Below are 14,035 nucleotides of genomic sequence, written 5' to 3'. Positions count from 1 at the left end.
TGGACGATGTTCCTATAAAACTCACTCCCCGTGTTCTCCAGCCTGATATAATCTACAGCTCTGTTTAGAGAATGGAATCCCTGCCTCCTTCACTCATCCTGCTCCTAAACGTCTCATTGACGTCCTCATACCGGCGCCTGACAAGTGATCCAGACGCAAATAAATGTCCGTATTCGCTCTGACCTAGAAGAATGATAAACCGTGGAGTGAGATATGCCTCCTGCGACAAACAGGAAACCAAATAAACAGACAACAGGCCTCTGACACTCCATATAACACCAGGAGGAAAACAGCCCCACACTGCTCCTGTGGTGATTTAGTGGTAGATAAAAGCCTTCGCAGCCGTTATACCATGTTAAATCTCTGCTGCAGTTCCCCTGCCCTTTCAGTCAGAGCTGCAGACGCTGCCCCTCCACCGCGAGTTCTGCTCTCCACGGACCACTCTCTCTCTCTCTCTCTCTCTCTCCACAGCTCGTGTTTGCTGATGGCTAACAAATGGTTTTAAAACACTTTACTTGAGCAAACCAGGCTCTTCTATGTTGCAGCCCTCTCCACAGAAATCAATGGTCCATGTTAGTCTGGGGTGGGGGGGGCGTTGGGATTGATTTCCGGTGTCGGCTGAGTGAAGAGAAGTCCTCCTCTGTCAACACCACCTTTTTTAATATCGTCAGCTGCTCAGCGAATCTGTTCATCATCCACATGCGTCTGTTTCTTGATGTTCTCTTTCACTTGTTTACAGACTCGATGGTGCCACCGAGAACCAAACACCCTCGGCTCATTGTGTTTTTGAAAGCCGGCAGAGGCTGTGTTTTCCTGCCACATCTCAGAATTGGCCCCCGGAGATTTGAGTGCAGCTCTGTAGATATTTCTGAACAGCTTTTGTTTGGCCTCCATTAAGATTTCTCCACTTTCTTTTTCAGCTCCAATTTCATTCTTGGTTTCATATCCCAATACGTCTTCATATGTTCTCGCTCTTTGGTCTCGATTTCCTTGCACATCCCTTTCAGTATATTTCTAGCTGTGCTGTTGATGTGGTGTTTGGGATTATATCAACTTTTGTCCAAACTCTTGTCCTCAGAGGATGAATCCCACTGATTTGCTCTCCTGCTCTTCGGTGAACGCTCTCATTGGACATGTGTTGCCCCAACATCTGGTTTAAACATTCTTGGTCCTCACAGGATGGATCCTGATGATGTTAGTGACTGATTTGTTACTTAGCGCCACCTGCAGGACCAAGTTTCCCTTGATTGTTGTAAAATATGTCAACATGTGTTTTGGTGGAAATATTTATATGTCAACCGTTTCGCATTCAATGCACAATCTGGAATTCCGGGTTTTTTCCGTTTACAAATACTTAACATTGTTCGATCATTAATTAAATGTGTCCTTTTGCTAGAGATTGCATTCTACAGATTACTTTATATTTTGTTTAAAGGCAAACATGTCAAATCTGACACTAGTTACACACGGTCACGCACATTTAAAGAAATACAGCACATCCAAGTCAACATCTAATATAATACCCAAGTTTTAATAACCTATTTCTCATGATTAATTTGGATCATTAGAGCCACAGGAGCTTCATGGATCTACAGATGGAAACTTTAGTGGCTCAATCAGTCATTTTTTTATGATATGTCATGAAAGTTCGGACAGACATTCGTGGTCTCAACAACTATTGCCGTGCTCTTCGGTGCAGACATTCATGTTCCTCTTCGGATGAACTGTGGTAACACTGGTTGTGTAGCTGTGGCCTCTTGTTGCTCCTGCTCGTCTTTGAGGTGGCACCAGTGACCTTCAGCAGCTCCAGCCTCTTTGCAGGCCTCAGTCACGGCTGCGACTCCAGAGAACCAAACATCCAAAACATCCATCATCCCCGGAATAAATTATTCATAGACGACCTGCCGGGGAGACGGCAGCACTGATGTATTTGTTTTGCTTGTTCTATTACTTCTCTCTGTCTGTCTCCCAACATTTGAGAGTGCTGCTTATATTTAGTGCACAGCCGGGACAACAGGGCGACAACTGCTCTCCTGCTGCTCCCAGTCAAACAAAACTTTCAACAAATCTCCCCCCCCCCACACCCTCCTCCATGACGCCCCACACTGATCCCTTCGATTCAACAGAGCTGCTTCTTTATTTCAGCCTCGCAGCGTTTGCATCCTTCAGCAAATCCAGGGAATTAGTTAATAGGATGACTAAGTATTCTGCCATTGTTATTGCCGTCCGAACAAAGTGTTCCCACGTGAAGGTGCCTGACCGTGACGGAGAGGATCTGATACGATTCTTAAAACATTTTACTGCCGCACAGGAAACAGGCTCAGGGTGTTTCAACACACTTAAGTACGAGTTATGCAAGGTGCGGCCGTGAAGGAACTTCGTGTCTGGACGAGCCCCGGACAAGAATCAATCCACATAGAACCTAATACACCATCTTTAGTTCTGTTGTAAGGATCATTCCTTCAGTTACTTGTACTTCTGTCAAGTTTGTTAAAAAACAATACTTAAATTGGAAGCACAACAATTAATTAGTTTAACTTAAAATGAGCAATTGTGTTAATATAACTTTTATTTTTCAGTTTGTGTAACTGTTTTAAAAAATGATATATGGGTATGGTATATAAGAACACTGTCATCACTTTTTAATCCATAAATAAATATAATCTTGTATATTAGATGCATCGAAGTTACAAAACAATACCTGCTGCAGGAAGCAGTTAAGATAGATATGCATTTTGGACGTTCATGCTTTTAGATCTGATATATTCTTTCATTGCTGTTGTGAAGACTCTGATCCAACTTTTAGGCGGCAAAGTGAGAAAATGGGCAGGATCCACACCATCTCACCAGGGGACCCTGTTTTTTCCCCGAGCCTTTTCCGCCAGTGGAATAAGATAACAGAACAAAAGGGGAAGGCTCAGTAGCCGTGAAACTGTCAGGAAATATAAAACTGGCAGGAGCTTTGTTCATCGTGCCAAATCTCATGTGGGAACTAAAGTCAGGAACTCAAATGTTCGCTTTGCTTTCTCCGAGACAAAGAAAAATGTTTTAGTTTCAACTCAGGGAATCTGATTTAGCTCAACGTAAACTGACACAGACACAGAGAAGCAGGGTTTTATTGTCAGGTCATGTTATCTGCTGCGTGGACGGCTGACACGTCTTTCCCAGGTTTGGATTCTGGATGTTTTCAGGGAGACGCACACAGCCGGGCGTTTCCTCTCCAGACAGCTCCTCAACCAAGTCATCGCACAAGCATTAAGAAGATGCTCCGAAATTTTCCACTCACTTGTGCGACTATGCATCTTAAATTGCTGCATGTCATTGCAGGCCGGGCTGCGCAGGGCAGAATGTGTGGTGAGGGCGGTGCTAGTACTTTTCCCACCGTGGTGGAGCAGCTTTTTTTTTTTTCTGTCAGGTTCCTCATCTTTACATTGGGGCAACTTAAAAGTGAGGTTTCTCAAAAGCACTTGCATCAAGGAGCCTGACAACACGTCCCGACTTCAGAAGGTGAGTCTCTCTCTTTTCACTTTTGCATTGATGATGTGTATTTAAGGTGTACAGGTGTACATAATAGAGAGTATAGTATATAATCGATAATATATCTTAAAAATCTTTAATTTATCTCCAAAAACTCTTTCAACTCTAATTATTTCACTGTACAATGCAATTGATATCTGAAAATGGCTTGTATGAAGATGGGCAGTGAAGCACAGAGTTTGAGTTCAGCAGGTTCAGGGACTGGATCTTGTCCTGAAGTAATAATGCTGCTGCTGCAGATGAACTCACGCCGTCTATACAGAGAGAAACTGGTTTGTCCTGAGTGTTATTTAATCTGTGAAGTGAGTTTTAAAGAAGTGGTTTGCTGGCTCAGTTTCATAAAACCAGTCTGAGACACCACCAACCTGCAGATATGCTGAGCTATTCGTCCCATTATCATGTTTTCTGTCCCAGTCAGTTATCATCACTCACTGGAATCTTTCCAAACAGTTTCCTCTCGCTCTCCAGTTACCAAACCTCAGAGAGGAGGTTGTGAAAAATGTTGATTAACTTGTGTGAGTGGATGTTAATTAGCACCTTCTGCTGTAAGTTAATTATAAGCATCAGTGATGTATTGGCTCGCCTGCTGTGCCCTGGGTTTTACCTCTCAGGCTACTGACCTGCAGCCTCCAGTAAGAAAGAAAGATGCTCACACCAGGTTTAAGTCTGAGGCCTGTTGACAAAGACTGAATGACTAAGTGCAGTTTAAACACATATTTGTTCTGCACCGTCACTGTGTCTGACTTTAGAAGATCACGATGTGGTTGTGACGTCGAGTGAAGCAGGAGCGGCGGCCGGCCGCTGGAGGGGAAGTGTCACATAACTCATTGTGTCGTAAGAGATGTGTTAATCTCAGGTTGGCTCAGATCAGGGGGCGTTAACACCGCGATGACTGACATGCCTCTAATTTGAGCTTCTTCCTCCTACATGACATCGTGTCATCCTATATGAATGACACACAACAGGTTTACACTTATATACTTTGTTTTTGTGCAGCTCTCCTAAACTAAAAAAAGGAACAATGGGGGAACCATGGCAGAGGGAGTTTGAGTTTGCTGTAGAAGTGGCAAGAAAAGCCGGAGCGGTAAGTCTGAGCATCTGGATAACATTAATGATACTTCTATGAAGCAGTGTCAGCGCTTTGTTAACAATCCACTGTTTCTTTTTTAGGAAATCAGAAAAGCTGGAGACAGTGAAATCCGAATTATGACAAAAAGCTGCACCGTTGATCTTGTCACTAAAACTGATGAGAGGGTGGAGAAGATCATCATCGGGTCCCTGAAGGAGGAATTTGGAGAGGGAACACACTGGTGAGACACACACACACACACGCATGTTGATATGAGTCAACATGTTTTTTATTGTTGAACATTCCTCTCATGCTCATTGGTCCTCTGGTCCGTCTGTGCCTCCAGCTTCATCGGGGAGGAGTCGGTGGCGAAGGGTGAACCGTGCATCCTGACTGACAAGCCCACGTGGATCATCGACCCAGTGGATGGAACCACCAACTTTGTCCATGGGTAAGATGAGAGTTGTGGAGAATCTGCTCATTCATCAATTAGGTTTAATAACTTTTACCTCTCACCTTTTTGAGCTGTAGTTTTTTGGGATTGTTAACAATTAAATCCAAATATCAGCCAAATGTCTTAGCAGAGTTTTATCATTTCTTAAACCAAACCATATGAACCTTTCATATTGGTGTCAGAAAAACCTTAATTGTACAATTTGGGTTGCATTTCACTTTTAAGAGTGAATATCAAGATCTTAATATACGTCTATATTAACGGATGCACGACTCCTGATCTGCTTGTTTCACCTTCATCTCATCAACAAAGCACAGAACTTCACAAATGTTTTTTTAATTTACTTACTAATCCTCTTATTTGCAGCTACTTGATAATAAACCCTGATGCTTATTCACAGATTCCCATTTGTGGCCGTGTCCATCGCCTTCGCTGTCAACAAGGAGGTTTGTCACGTTTAAGAACAGATCATTTCACACGTTTAATAAAGCAGTGAACTCGTAGCTACAACATGAGCTGATGTGTCTTCCAGTTGGAGTTCGGTGTGGTGTACAGCTGCTTGGAAGACAAGATGTACAAGGCTCAGAACGGGAAGGGAGCTTTCTGCAACGGCGAGCCGATCCAGGTGTCTGACGTCAAAGGTAACGCTTGTGAAGTCTTCATGTTCAGAACTGATGTGTCCAAACCACGTTCACTGACATTTGACATGCGTCTGTCACAGATATCAAAAAGTCCATCATCATCTCTGAGCATGGATACGACAGGACGCCGGCGAGTGTGACCAAGATTTTCTCCACCATGCGGAAGATCCTCTGCATCCCCGTGCACGGGTGAGTGGGCATCGGCCATAGAAGAGTGTAGTTCCTGTGAAACTGCACAATTTAATATCTGACATGAACACAGTGCACAATCATATCAGTCTCTTCTGTAGGAAAAGTATTAATAATCAAAGATTTCTGGATTAATTCATTGTATTAAGTCTAAATCTTGTTCAAGGGGAGGAACCCACGTGATGCAGATACGTGACTCTGATCGGTCTCTGGTGTGAATCAGTGATAATCAAAGAGTTTATTCTCTTAAACAAAGCAGAGTGACAGTCAGTAGAGCGAGCGCCCCCCCGAAGGCCCCGCAGTCGCCTTCCATTCCATCAATCTGCACTAAACACACACACTCAGAGATGTCAGCCCCTCAAATGGGCTCATTCCCTGTGAAATAGATGAAAATATCACAATAAATGAATAATTCTATAAACGTGATATCTTCCGATGGTGACAAAAAACATTCCTGAATCAGAAACCAGATCTAATTCCTCGGCCGACGTCCCATCCTTCCACCAAAGTGTGTGGAAATCTGTTCGGTAACAAACAGACGGGGTGAAAACATAACCTCCTTGTTGAAGGTACCGAGTTAAAATGGACGTTTCTGTCTCCATGTGTCTGATCTGTAAAGTTTTGATGATCTAACGCTGCTTCTGTCCTCTGTAGTATCTCTATCATGCTGGTGTCATGTCCATTTCATCCTTGGTTATACAACGATAGCTTTACAACAGTTTCCTCCCCCCCCCCCCCCCGATGAACCTTAAACCTCGACTCCCGTCCTTCGCTGCTCCGGCGGTTTGCCGCTCGCTGTCTGTGTCGCTCACCGCAGCCGATTCCGATTCACTGATCTCCGGCTGATCTGTCCCGACAGGATACGTGGATCCGGCACAGCTGCCACCAACATGTGTCTGGTGGCGTCCGGGGCGGTGGAGGCCTTCTTCGAGATCGGGATCCACTGCTGGGACATCGCTGCCGGGGCCGTCATCGTGAAAGAGGCCGGAGGAGTCTTACTGGATGTGGACGGTGTGTATGCGTCCCACTGTGGTTAGAAGTAGATTTATAGTTTTGATTATCCTCTTAACGAAGGCTTTGTGTGATTATTTAAAAGGGGGGCCGTTCGATCTGATGTCTCGAAGGATGGTGTCAGCCAACAACGACGTGATCGCCACGAGGATCATCAAGGAAATCGAACCGTTCCCGGTGGTGAGGGACGACGCGCCGGTGCAGAAGAAATGAGAACAATCCTTAACCCCGGAATCGAAAGAACAAAAGTGGAGCCAGTCGCCATGTGTGTGTGTGTGTCTCTAAATAAAGTTACTCAGCTGATCATCCCAATTTGCAGGCTGTGGATTTCTCCCTCAAAGGAAACGATTTCAGCTCGACTGAATCGACCTTCGTGTAAAAACGTTATTAGACGTCTGTGATTTGTCAGTTATTGAAGCGGAGGAGCAGCTGCGGTTTTTGCACGTCGCACTTTTATATCAGCGTAATGTGCTCACGTGTCTTTTCTCTGTGGCGGTTTGAGGGATCATTACTTTACTTTTCCTGGTTTCTTAAAATTCAGCTTTCTCTTCTTTCACCTCGTCTTAATTTTTGGATTTAAACTCTTTATTTAAACTCCTGCAGACTGCGACAGATTTGAACCTTCAGCTCGCTCAAGTCATGTCTGCTCTCAGTTCCTCTGCTATATGGAGGTTCCTTATGTCGGTGTTTATTTCTTAGTTAGCAGGAGTACCCAAAAACTACGGAAGGAAGAACTCGTTAAACTTTGTATTCAGAGAAGAGCTTGGATCCAGGGCTCGATGAAAAAATTCAGCATATTCAGGGGACTGCTGTTTTTTGAGTGTGTGCAAATTGCTGCCGATCCAAACTAAAAAGTGGATGTAGTGAATTTGGAAGTGGTTTTGTAAAGAGACTGTTGGGCCTTGGAGGAGGGACGTGCTCTCTTTCTGTCTTTAGTCGCTTTATTCTCCAACAAATTCTAAAAACCTTCAGCTCATTCACAACATCTCTCCTGTTAAGTGTCTTCTTTCATTCCTTTATTATTTCTACAATATCCTTCGTTTTCGGGGTTTGGTCGCGAACAACTTCTGCATATTTCAACAAACTTCAACAAAAACAGCTCAATCAGAACATGTCTGCCTTCTCATTTTTATATTTTCAACTCCTCAATCTTTTTTTAATATTCAGCTTCTTCTGCATTCTATGAATTTTTTTATAACACCTGTGTGGGTGCATCTTCTAGAGTAGTGACATCATGCAAGGACCTGGTGACATCATCCCCCTCCTCTGACCGTGGCGGTGTGATGTCATCTCATCCAACTGGGATTTCACTATCCCAGCAGATTGCAGCAGAACCAGTCCGATGCTCGTTCTGACTGGGTTTCCAATCAGTGGATTTATTTCTCCTCGTGTGACTCTCGTGTGTGATCATCTGATGGAAACGAGTGAAGCTCTGCCGTGGTGATAACCCTCATTAGAGGCAACAGTCCTTAACTCTGAGGGAAGTCGGCTCTGAAGTCACTTGATAAACACCGGCCCTGTCGAGTGTCTGATAATCTACTTACTGTTACCGTCACCATGTTGCCTCACAGCCTCGATTTCAGGGTTATTGCTGTTTACACAATTTATGACACTCAGCAGCGTTCACCACTAGAGGTCAGTAATGCCTCAGCAGACGCATGGGGTTGTCAAGACGCTTTTGTTCGACTCAGATGATTGAAGTTTTTTGCAGAATCTTCTACATTTATTCAAATATACATTCTTGCCTGCTTAAGGAGGAGGCGCTCTGAATAGATCCACGCTCTGTAAACATCTTTTCTTGTCTCCACGCGAGAGGAAAATGATCCCAAACAAGGATTTTTCTTGTTTTGCTGTTTTTTTATTTCTGATCTGTGAATTAACCACTGGCTTCGGGATCAGTCGGGAATGGAAAAAAAACACACACACAGAGAGAAGATAAAGCTGAGAGTGCAACAAAGAACTGAGCAGCAGCCGCAGCAGCAGCCGCACAAACAGCAGGAACACCAGCGACCGTGGCAGCACCAGCAGCAGGGGGCTCGGTGCCGGGGCTGAGGAGTCTATAAACGTGTTTGAACCGATGCCTTTGAAACATAAAGAAGTGCAATTTCTGCATATGATTAAAAAACGGCACGGGAGAGGCGTGGGATGTTAAACATGCTGCTCTTCCATCTTTCTTAAAAACAAAATCATACTTTTCTGGATCAGATGTGGGATGTAGAGCTGGTTTTATTACGTAGGGGACAGAGGAGGTGCTGCAGCCGCGCAGGACACATTATGATAAAAGTTTAGCAAATCCACTACGTCTTTAACATTTGCTTGAACTTGCCCGAAGTGCCGGTTGACTGGGATTTGCCTCGAAGGACGATAGCGTAAATGTCACCGAGGTCAGAGCGGCACACGCAACTTGGTAAAAAGTCAATTTAGCATATTTTGTAGAAACTAAATATAACATTTCATAATTCAAGGACATTTGAAGAATTGATTAACGGCTATGCCTTTAGTCGACCTGAAAATCATCAGTTTGACATATTGTGTAACTTAGAAAATAGAAAAGTTTCACTGAATTATATGTTATTATATGTTATATGTTCTCCACAGGAAAGTCATTTAGGAACTGACAAGCTAAACCAGTTTTTATGACTTCTTGTGTCCGTAGTGTTTTGTTAAAGCTCAGGTTGGTGATCCTGGAAAAGGTCAAATGCAGCGGATGCATCTGACTCCTCCCATCAGAACTCTCCTCACAGCCACGCCCCCAAAACACAGGAAAACTTTGTGTGACTCACTCGCTAACTTCTGGCTATTTTCTCGGCTTTATCATTTCATAACTTTATTCAGCATGGTTGCATCCCAACAATAAGGTTCTATATTTGTGAGCATTCATGGTTGTTTGTCTCTGCGTCGGCCCAGTGATGGACTGGTGATCTGTCCAGGTTGTACGCTGCCTGTCTCCCAAGCAGGGATTTGACATCACGACCTGGCTCTGGTTCAAAGTCCAAATCCATTTCACCGTCTTTGATTCAATGCAAACACTCCACCTGACAAGTTCACTTCTATAACAAGTATTTTCAGAGTTTAAATGAACTTCTCTCTACAGCCTAAATGTCTTTCAGAGTTTCTAAAGTGATATTTACTGAGTTTTACTCAGAAAGAGGAAAAAAATCAATATCAAGTGTGGCTGCCTCCCAACGCAGATGCTGTAACGGGCACTGTCTCCTCCGCCATTAGGCCGAGTCAGTAATTTGTTGGTGTTTTGATTGCCCGACTGAAGCTGCAGTTTGAGTGCAGGTGATTTTCAGGTCCCGTCAGATCCAATCAGCATCTTGGGCGACTCCCAGACCCGGAGCAGTCCCTACAAATAAATGCAACTCACTCAGCAGCGCATTCTGCCATTTTGAGAGGCATGAATGATTAATAGTGCAGCGTGTGACTGATTTATTAATTGACCGAGCAGTTCAGCTCGACTCTCCATGCATCAGTGTTGCAGTTGTCTCTGCGTGGAGGCTGGTGACAAATAAGGAGCGACTCAGCTAGTGGAGCCTCCTCCATCATTTTTCACCTCAGTGGTCGTGGGTAGTGTGCCGGTGTTTTTATTTAAAGAGGTTGACGTTGCAAAAAATAGAAGAGGTAGAGGGATGGTGGGAGAGGGGGGAGCTCGCCATTGGTCAAAACTCAAAAAATAAATAAAAACGACAAAAAATAAAACTTCTTTAATTTCACCCATGTCCCATGTTTTGGCTTCACTTTAGGGAGTTGTCATGTCGTCCATCTTTATCATAGATCGTAGACTGAACTTAAAGATGGACGAGTCTCCACTTCCTCATGTTTAAAAGAATTATGTATTTTGACGTGATGGAGTGATGGAGGAGCGGCGCTGCAGTGCATCACGTGCTCGACCGATGTAAAGAATGAACCAGGAGCTCATCAAGATCCTTTGGCTTCACTTTTTGAGGAGCTGTCATGTCGTCCATCTCTCTGTGTACGACCCAAATAAGAATTGGGCTTTGCTTATTTTCTAATCAATTCTTATATGTGCCATGCTGCAGGTATTGTACAGGGATGAATCATTTTTAATAATATATGGAGGACAGAAGAAGTTGTCATTCTTCAACACGTTCGTTAGCAGAGGCTGCAGCATGGAAAAATGAAAATGGATGCAAAAATATGAGAAAACGGAAAATAATTTAATTTACATTGAAAGTGCAGAAAGTGTCATTACCTCATTCATGGTGGTAGAACAGCCATTACAGACGATTCTGTAGATTTCTTTCGAGGGAAAACTGCTCTGAGAGCTTTAGTCTATTATTCAATCATTCAATCTGTAAAAATGCGACATGATGCCACATGATTATAATATACATGTATATATAAGTATAGACTGTATATATCGAGCAATCAATAGTGCAGAGTATATATATGTACTCTTAAATCAATAGTGCTGCGAGGAGCACAGAGCAGAGCGATGTTTTAAGACAGAGTTGCTGCTTGATTTCCTAATTGAACACAGAGAAAAGAGAGAAAGCCCCCCCCAGGATATCCACTAAGAGTCCACCTTTTCTGCATCACTAGAGCCAGAAACAAAGCACAAGGCAAGAGATTGAGTCTGCAGATCCTGTTGGTTCCGGCATAATCAAAAACGGAAAAAGCAGGAAGCCTTTAATTTGTAGTTGTTACCATTAGCTGTCATTCTGAGACAACAGGGACCAGAGGGGGATTTCAATTCAGGACAAACACTCTGTACAGTTACATTAGACGTGAACTGTGGAGAACGTCTCTGGAGAATATGTGTAAGCATTTCCAGGTGAGACTCGTTCAACAGGACAATGTCTGGAACGTTCAGGTGGGGGGGGGTGGAGCCTGGGTAAAAAGTCTGGTGTGTTTCTTTACAGCACATTGACACTGGTGACATCATCGATCACCAATAGCTCTGACTGGGAGAAGAAGGTCCGGGGAAACTGATTCTGTTGTTTCTGTTCTCCCATCCGGCTCCTCCAGAAATTTCCAGGACAATGTCTGGAGTTCAGTGCATGTTTGAAAGCAGCTCTTCACCCTGTCAGAGGTTTGCAGGGATTATTACCACAGAGCTCGACTCCATGACCTCCCCTGTCTGTGCTCTTCCCTCCGACTGTTCTCTGTCAGTCAGCTCGAGTCATGTTTTGCAAAACATCTGAAGCAAAGCCAAAGAAATTAGCTCGTCCTAGCCGGCGGCCATATTGACTCCCAGTCCCAGTTGTTTTTGATGCACTATTAAAAAAAGTTGTGACACGTTTCATCAGCACTGAACTCATGCGTTTGCACCCGGAGCCGATCGATGTCCATAACCCTCCTCGAGGAAACGAGGGAACAGTCCGGACACTGTAATGAAACCCGGAGCTGAAAGTTTTACGAGGAGCTGCGTGTGAGTGGGTGTCTATCAAAAGCTGCTCAAAAGCGCTTAATCAATATGGATATTAACGTCAAACCCGCACACAGATGTAGACAAAATCGATGGCACGATAATCTTAAGTAATAGCTCTCCAAAGCCTTTCCTACATTTATTCCAACAGATTCTTTTTGGTCCCTGCGAGGTTTCCCCTGACGTATTAATTGCCCGGCTAAGTGCTCCCTTTTTCTGAGCACTTTGATTAATCTTCTTTGTCTTCTCTGTCCATCATTATCGATCCGTTAAACACACACTTAATCTTTGCTTTTTTTAAAACCACAGATTTAATTACATCTGCTGACGCCGGGGGTTTTCGCCGAAGCGCATTTTCTCGCCCTCTCAGGCGTCTTGAACAACTTGTCACCTGTCCACACGTGTTAGCGCCCCGGGAGTTCTTCTCTCTACTGAAGTGCGAGTGCAGCAGTATGTGCATCCTCTCGGTACATCACCCTCCTCCAGCTGTGTGCCCCCCCCCCCGTGGTGTGCAGGTCGCTGGCTCCTCGGTGTCGTTCGAGATGTTTCAGATGCGAGGACGAGGAATCGATGGCGCTGCCTGCCGCCTGTGAAGCCATCAGCAATTAGCACTTACAGCTGTAGACCAGTGACAGACGGATCAAACACCAGTGGGGGGGGGGGGGGGGGGGGGTTCGTATTAGTTGCTAATTTGACAAATAATATGCAAAGATGAACCGACCTCACGTTGCACTTTGAAACTTTTTAATTGACACCACAAGATCTGGACTAATTAGATGCTGTCGAGGAGTTAAAGGGGGAAGTTACTTTCTAATGTTTGTTACTTAAAAGCTACAATGAATTAAAATGGCTGATAATTAATGTGTAATAACTGTTTTTAAAGAAGGACGACATGAGGGCACCACCAAAGAGAAGCTGAATGATCTAGATCGCCCCCTGGTGACTGGATGCAGGATTGGTCTTAATCCTCACCTCCTCCATGATGCATTAGACACATGGACAAAACAAAAAGTACATTTTTAGTCAAATGTTTTTTTTAATCGAAGATCATTTTTTGGGTATTTTCAGGGGTTTATCAAACTGATGTTCACTTTTCTGCTAAACTGGATTTTAATTTGATGCTATAATAATGGAGTGAAATGCTTGATTGACAAACCAGGGACACTCGTGTTAGTTAGTGTTAAGTTATACATATTTAAGATTAAAATGGGGACATATGTTTTGGGGGGTTTATTATTATTGATGTGTTCTGAAAAGCTCAAGGGGGAAAGGCACGATTGCTCCAAAGTTTTATACAGTCCAGATTTTCTGATCCTCTTCTCTTCAATGAATCTGTCCCTGAATTTTAAAACCAGTCGGTCAGCCAGAGATAATTCATATTTGGAATAATAAACAGCGTGACGGTGCATTCACAGGATCAGGGTCAGATTTTAGATTTGTTATTTAAAACCAATTCAACACGCCGTGACAAACCACGACATATACTCGGGGACAGACACAAATTATTTATGTCTAAATAACGCTGCACAGTTTAACTTCTGATCCATCGTGGTGAAAGCCTTGAACACAGGAGAAGCAGGGAGCACCCGTTCATCCGTTCACCTCTGAGTGTGGTGGGTGGTCTGCTGCAGGGCCGTCGGCGACACCGTGTCACCCATGTGTCACCCAACAGTCCCCACTCCCCCCCCGACTCCCGAGAGGAAACACAGCACGGGGGGGGGGGGGGGGGGTTATTACGCACG

The 14,035-nt window shown here is 44.0% G+C and overlaps 1 protein-coding gene across 1 annotated transcript; it reads left to right on the top strand.

The window, feature by feature from the left end:
* The first annotated feature begins 3,361 nt into the window (after positions 1-3,361).
* On the top strand, positions 3,362-7,207 carry LOC128425638 (inositol monophosphatase 1). Its single transcript, XM_053412350.1, has 9 exons — positions 3,362-3,507; positions 4,534-4,621; positions 4,708-4,847; positions 4,953-5,057; positions 5,461-5,506; positions 5,593-5,701; positions 5,782-5,890; positions 6,750-6,901; positions 6,987-7,207. The coding sequence occupies exons 2-9, from the start codon at positions 4,559-4,561 to the stop codon at positions 7,112-7,114; spliced, it is 852 nt and encodes a 283-aa protein (XP_053268325.1). The 5' UTR covers positions 3,362-3,507; positions 4,534-4,558; the 3' UTR covers positions 7,115-7,207.
* Positions 7,208-14,035: the final 6,828 nt, after the last annotated feature.

Source organism: Pleuronectes platessa, chromosome 20, assembly GCF_947347685.1.
Source record: "Pleuronectes platessa chromosome 20, fPlePla1.1, whole genome shotgun sequence".
Classification (NCBI taxonomy): domain Eukaryota; kingdom Metazoa; phylum Chordata; class Actinopteri; order Pleuronectiformes; family Pleuronectidae; genus Pleuronectes; species Pleuronectes platessa.
This window is presented reverse-complemented; position numbering and strand designations above follow the sequence as displayed.